At 46.5% G+C, this 6,816-nt stretch overlaps 1 protein-coding gene across 1 annotated transcript; it reads left to right on the top strand.

The window, feature by feature from the left end:
- Nucleotides 1-1,342: 1,342 nt before the first annotated feature.
- On the top strand, nt 1,343-5,990 carry LOC104470483 (gasdermin-A-like). Its single transcript, XM_010085427.1, has 9 exons — nt 1,343-1,556; nt 1,703-1,913; nt 2,277-2,442; nt 2,535-2,628; nt 3,467-3,514; nt 3,771-3,925; nt 4,332-4,482; nt 5,130-5,203; nt 5,766-5,990. The coding sequence occupies exons 1-9, from the start codon at nt 1,343-1,345 to the stop codon at nt 5,988-5,990; spliced, it is 1,338 nt and encodes a 445-aa protein (XP_010083729.1).
- The last annotated feature ends 826 nt before the right edge of the window (nt 5,991-6,816 follow it).

The following is a 6,816-nucleotide window of genomic DNA, read 5'->3' as shown; positions in this document are numbered from 1 at the left end:
TTAGTGAAATCCTCCTAAACCACAGCACACTGTTCCTCATCCTAAGAGATCAGAACTACAAAAGAAAACCAGAATCACGCTAGAAATTAAACTAATCTTATAAGAACGATACATCTGTAGGACAAGTTACAGTTATCCACAGCCACTGTAACAGATCCTGACAGAGTGACTCAGGTCAATGACTGAAACTTCTTGAAGGAATTATGCAAGCAACAGGCTTCCTGCACCCTAATTTAGCAGATGCTTCCGGATCCCTCAACGGAAAGGCGGGGAGAGAGCATTTCCCCAGCCCAGCTGCTTTAAAGAGGCTAGCTCGCTCCCGAAGCACAGCAGGCAGCTCTGCCCTTCGCCCACTGACCGCGGAGGAGAAGCCATTTGCTCCACAGACAGGCAAGTACATTTTAAGAGCTTTTGGCATGCAAGAGGGGTGAAGCAAACTGTTAAGTGTAGTGGTTTACTTTCTCTCTTTTTGAGGTCTCCCAAGGGAATGGGTCCTGTAGGTACCACTAAAATAATCCCACATTAAGCACCCGAGACTATCTCCCCTGCCCAGCTCCATCGCACACAACACAGCATCCTTTGTTACGCGAGTCTTTCTGCTTTCAGCCCCCTGCGCGATCAGGGAGAGGGAAGACATCCCCCCCATCCGCTCACCCGGACTGCAAACAGGGATCAGCGTCTCTTCTCTAACAAGACTCGGTAAAGTAGGGTGCAGAAGAGGGGAAAGATCTGCACACTCTTCTTCTTCTCAGTAAGTACAGGAATTCTTTTCATTTGTAAATGAAAGTTGTTCTTCATTACATCTTATGTTTGCCAACTCAAGCAAGAAACAAAACTGAAACTCTGGAGTAAAACCAAGCTGCCACAGGAAACCAGTGATTTTGTTTCTGCCTCTCAAACACGCAGCCCACCTCTGCGGGGGATTCGGGCAGAGCCCCAGCACATACCCAAGTAGCTGTGCTGGGAGGATTATTTTCTGATATCCTGGGGGAGATGGGCCACAGACCAAGCTCTCCTACTTCTCCCCTCAACCCGCTATTCACCCCTCAGCACTTTCACTTCCTTGCAGTTAAAACTTTGATGAAATCATTTTTCTAATGCTCTATTTCAAAACAGTGCCAACCCATTCCTGTCTGCCAGGCAACAAGAAGCATGGGGAAAACACTCACGTGGGCTTCTTTGCGTTATTATCGATTTTGAGAAGTTCTTCATAACTGAAGTAACATTTTTCGTTACAACCACCTGCTTGTATTTCAAGTCACTCTGCTTAGCTTGTCTTGCCTCTTTCCTAAGGCACAACTACACCTTGCTTTGGTTCAAAAAATCACCCAGCTGCAGCAGAATGTTTAAAAAAGTCACCCAATCCATCGTAAATCAAATGGATCCACAAGGAGGCCTGGTCCCAGTTCACAGCATCTTGGACCATGAACATTTCAGACCCCTCTGTCTAGTGAGAAGAAAAAGAAAAGCCATATTCCACCCATCTCCCTGCTACAGACAGACGTGGTACAGGCTCGAGGATGTGCTGCTGCCTGGAGGAGACGCTAACAGCGCAGGTAAAGCCCACAGTCATCAATCTTCAGTTCACAATTTCCACAGAGAAAATATCTGGATCATGTGTGCCTGAACTCTTAACATGTTCCATCTTTCTTGTGTGTGTAATAGTTGTGAGTAACCACACTAATGCATCAAATTATTTCAGAGTCCCTCCTTCCCAGCGGAGGTGGTCAAGATTCAAAGCAATTTACAGTCAAAAAAAGCACCAGTGACAGAGTCGATGGGAGCCTGAGCCTTCGTGCAGACCCTACAAGCGTAGAGCTGAAGGGAGCTGCCTCCTTGTCCCAGGCGTGGGCCATCAAGCTGGAGAAGCACCACATCCCAGTACCAAAACTGCAGGCGCTGAAAACACACAGGTAAGGGAGAACACCCCCTCCAGCCACCCTCCTCTACCCCATGCCAGGTCACCGATGGCTCCTCAGCAGCCAAAACCCAAGATTAAGACCTGGGAGCAGCATTCTCCCCAAGGATGCATGCTTCTGGGGGACAGGAAAGAGAGGTGATGAAGATTCCTTGCACAGCTTTGTAATGCTTCTAGCTTTCTTTGTAATTCACAAAGGGGAACACTTCAGCATGGAGTCAAGCCCAGACTTTGTGATCCGTACACGTACTCACGTAACAGCGTAAGGTTGGGGCTCTGAGCAGACTACAGTACTTGCGGCATAACTCCCAGAAAACCACACTTTTACCCAAGATACCACGTCCCTTTTCTCTTTCAGAAAAATGGATGTGAATCACTCCTTCATTCAACAACTACAGAAAACACGACAAAATTTATACGTGGTTCATGAAGCAATAGAAGCTGCAGAGGAGACCAGCTACGAGGAATCCAGCGAGGCAGAGGGGAGCTTCATGGCCCAGCTTTACGCCAAGTTTTGTGCGAAGGTTTGTTCTCTTCAGGCTCAGGAGTCAGTCCTTCCCGAACATCTGCACACCGTCCAGGCCTAGTAACAGTTGTTTTTTTTCTCATTGACCAGGGCACCAGAAAGAGCAAACAGAGCATAACCATTCCCAAGGGCTGCACCCTGGCTTTCAGAGCAATCCAGCTGGCCATTAGAGACGGATCATGGGGTAAGTAACTGTCAGAAACTACCAACTCCTCCATTCAGGAAACAACACAAAAGAGGAAAAACATTTTCTGAAGTGTCGCTCAGCCTCGCGGCCACCCTTAGCTCGCAGGCAAGGACATGAGCACGTGCAGTGTGAGGGACGGAAATCACCTGGGGAAAGGCCATACGGAGTCCGTAAGTTAAAAGAGCCACTTGGGAGAGAGATGCAGGTTTTTTTTGGGGGGGTGGTAGGAAATGAAAGAGGGATACTGGAAGTCTCAGCTCTAAATTTTAAGAACTGCAGAGCCCCTGTTGAAAAATGGCACAGAGGACAGAGGTTTGGTTTGCTTTCTTCTCCTGCTTGGAAGAAAAGAGCGAGGGAGAAAACAGGGTGGCTGACCCTTCAGTGGGAAGACTAGTGGAAAAGACACTTATGCTGGATACGTAGAGAAAGAGAGGACTGCAATCCAAAAAAACTGCTGCAGGATTTTAAAGGCCACATTTGACTTGCTTCTCCTACGCTCTGTCCTTCCCACGCCTGCGTGGATCTTGTTGAGTATAAGCTGTCGTTTTAATTTACTCATTTTCACACACTGACTGACACAGACCCTAACACAAGGCTGTAGAGAATGAGGTCTAGGAATAACGAACGGGCAGAAGACAGATGTGCTGGAGAAGAGTGCAAACGCCAGTCTGACCTACGACTAGCACATGAGGTTTCAGACCGGGGATACCAGTATCTTCAGACTTAAGAACAACCCTGGCAAAAAAAAAAAAACAAAAAAAAAAAAAAACAAACCAAACCTATCCAGCTTTAAGTACTTTTCTAAATCAGCAATGTCCTTTTTATCCTGTTGCAGATCTTGAATATTTCCCAGAAAAAAGTACATTAAAGTTCGTATCTGATGGTAAGCAAGGTATTTTACTACTTCCACTTTTACCCTTCTGGTTAAGACATAATCTCACAAGATAAATACAAACTAGCGTGTTTACTGTATAGTACCGCCTGTTACCCGAGACACGACAACCACCCCAATCAAAATTGCATATTTCTTCTGAAAAATATTCACTAAAATGTTCAAATTCTAAATTTAGGGGTGGCAATGAACTTCTTGTGGGATTGCCTAGTTTACAAGTGACATATTTGGATTCTCTGGTTTTCAGGTTTCTCACAAGGAAACTTAGGAGAGGTGGAGGTAGAAGTTAAAGAAAATTGTCAAATTCTCTGCACGTTATCTTCTGATCTGTTCGTCATATTTCTAAAAGCCATCAAAGCTGTGATGAAAGACAGGAACCTCTTTCAAGAGCTGACCCACAAAGTAAGCAAAGTTCTTCTTACTGCCAGGATTTATAAACAGAGACACATCCACAGTCATACCTCTTGCCTCAGAATTCATGTCTCCTGTGCCACAACTATCCATCCAAAAACGTCTGCTCTTCATCACCACAGAGAGAAAGAAGGTGCTCAGCACAGAGTCAACTGCTGAAATATGTCCTGAACATAGCCCAGCAGATTTACCTGACAGTATCAAACCATTTACATTTCATACTCTCTCTTTAACTGGAGCCTGTGTGAACGATAAAGCCTCAATGACAGCCTCGTAAATAGCTTAGAGAGGGGAGACACACGACATGACTGTTCATATGCTTCTGTAGTTAGACCAGAAGGGACTATCCACAGCCTCTTCCCTTAAATCCCGACATTTCTTTTTCTTCTCCCCCTAGATGGAAGCAGTTCTTGATGAACCCGGCAGTTGTGAGCTGGAAACAGAAAGCCCAGAGTTAAAAGACCTGTTGAGCAGCTTGCAGGATTCTTCAATCCATCTTCTCCATGAGCTGGCAGGAGCAATCACCTACACCCTGGACGCGTTAGATGGTAAGGCTTTCTGGCCCTTTTAACAGAGAACTCCAGTAGCACTAGAATATATTTAGAGCATCCTACTGACAAGACTAACAGACTATAGAAAACTTCCAGAGCATGAGAGACTTGCAGGGGATTTAAGTAAAATAATTTCTTAGAAATGAAGAATGGGAATGAAGGTGGTTTATGCTGAGAGCACAGAGCTGTCCATAGCAGCACAGCTGGAGAGTCACAGAGCAGCGACTGCCAGGAGCACGACACCAAACAACCACTCGCTCCAGGAACAGCGTGCACACGGGGATCCTTGAAAAAGGGGGCTTGAAAGCAGAATTAAGATGTAGGTAAAGATGGCAAGATTACCTCACAGGAAGAGCAGTGCAAATTCCAGGGTTCTTTTCCCAAGGTTGCCACGAAACTTGGTTTGAACCTGCCCTCACCCCCCTTGGTCTCCGCACTCGATGTCAGAGTCACCCGTACCCAGAGGAATGGCCGCATTCCTCTCACAGGGAGCCTGCGCAAATAATTCAGTTTAAAACGTCTGGAGAGGTTTTGACCAAGCAGGCATTCCCTGGAAGCCAGTTACGGTCACCCTTCCCATCTCGCCAGCTGTCTCTGAAACACTGGTGGGTGTTTTTTGGTACAAAGCTGTGTTACTTCTGCAGAGCTAACGGAGGATCAGAGGCTGCTATTGCTGGAGTCCTTGGAAGACAAGATTGTGTCCCAACAGCTTAAGCTGGTAAGAGAACATGCACCACCTCTGCCTCAAAATGAACGGGCAGAGGAGGTGTTAACTCAAGTAAAGCAACATTTAGATGATGATACAGATATCAGTATCTCAACTTACACTAGAAAGAAGGGAAGGAATAATTGCTTCAAGCTTAGCAAGACCAAAACAGTCACTTTGAGAGAAACCACCCCAAAACATCAAGACCTGAGATTTCTAACAAGTGTTCTGCTGATAACAAACATTAAATGGGACACAGCTGACTACCATTTCTCTTGAAACAGGAGTCAGAATTTTCTGGCTTCTCTGGCTCCAAACTTAAAAAAATCAACACAAAACCACACTAGAATGTTAATTTCTTGGACATCGTGAATTGACAAGAAACTGGGAACTGCACACACAAGCAGGACAAACTTTCAGGGGGAAAAGTCCCATAAATAAACATGGATTATTTAGTGCACCTGTAAGATGGTAAAGCACCTCACAAGCCAAAGAAATCATTTACTAACTTAACGACTTCCACAGATGGGAGCCTTAAAATACTAATTTTGCTTTTTTTGTTGTTGCTGCAAAGGTTGGGAGCATCTTGGAACACGGGAAGGGGCGTTTCAGCGTGGATGCCAGCCTGCTCTCCTTCTCCCGAGAGAAGGAACAAGAATTAACCATTGCAATGGTTGAGATGAGCGGAGTGAAGCTCCATAAGGACGGATCTGCTGTCTGTACGGAAAAAGCCTTCTCGGCCATGGCAGCCCTGTACGCGTCTCTGTACGCCCTCAGTATTCTGAGCAACTCAGATTAGGTTACATGTGTCCTCCCATTAGGGATGATTTAAAGGTAGTCACTTGGCTGCATTTGAAAGTCTCTTCCAGTTTCTCTCTCCAAATGTCATCCCTGCACAGGTGAGGCTCTCCTTACTAATGCTCAGTGCTGCTTTGAAATGAGTGCAAAAAGCACATTTAAGGCAAGAAAACTCCTTATGGAAGCCAGAAACCAACAGGGATTATTTTTTTCTTTCCCCCCCATATGAGGGCAGAGTGCCAACTGAAATATCCCCTAGCCCAAACAACCACAAGCCTACCAGCTGCACTTTACGTGATCCTGGTTTTCCTACAAACCGCTAGCACCCAGCTCCTCATGTAATCAGGAATAAAGAGGAATAAATCAGCAATAACTCTCCTACCCTGGCCACACCTGCGATCCGTGACTCAGGGAGCTGCTGGGTTAGGACACTGGGGGATCTCAGAGCATTTCACTGCCTCACACCTGGTAAAACCCACGCACCCCCCCCACCCCAGGGCCATGCACCCCACAGGCAGCAGCCAGGAACAGATCACAACATTTCACAACGATGTTACAAACACTTTGATTACTGCTTTATAAATAAAGATAATAATTTCTTACTGAATAACTGGACGTCCTTAAACGCAATTTTTTTAAATCTATGGGTATTTTCGGTTGCCCAGCACTGCTGCCTGCGTGGGGGCCCAGCTCCCCTCAGGCTGGAGGCCGGGGAGGGTCCCTCAGGCTCCTGAAGGAAGGGGGTGCCCTCAGCGAGGGGCAGCGCTGCTCACCTGCGTGGTCACCAAGGGCTCTGGGGGCACCGCCAGCACGAGGGGCCTGGCTGC

Source organism: Pterocles gutturalis, unplaced genomic scaffold, assembly GCF_000699245.1.
Source record: "Pterocles gutturalis isolate BGI_N339 unplaced genomic scaffold, ASM69924v1 scaffold4860, whole genome shotgun sequence".
NCBI classification, from domain to species: domain Eukaryota; kingdom Metazoa; phylum Chordata; class Aves; order Pterocliformes; family Pteroclidae; genus Pterocles; species Pterocles gutturalis.
Note: the sequence above shows the minus strand (reverse complement) of the source record. Positions and strands in the feature narration are given on the sequence as shown.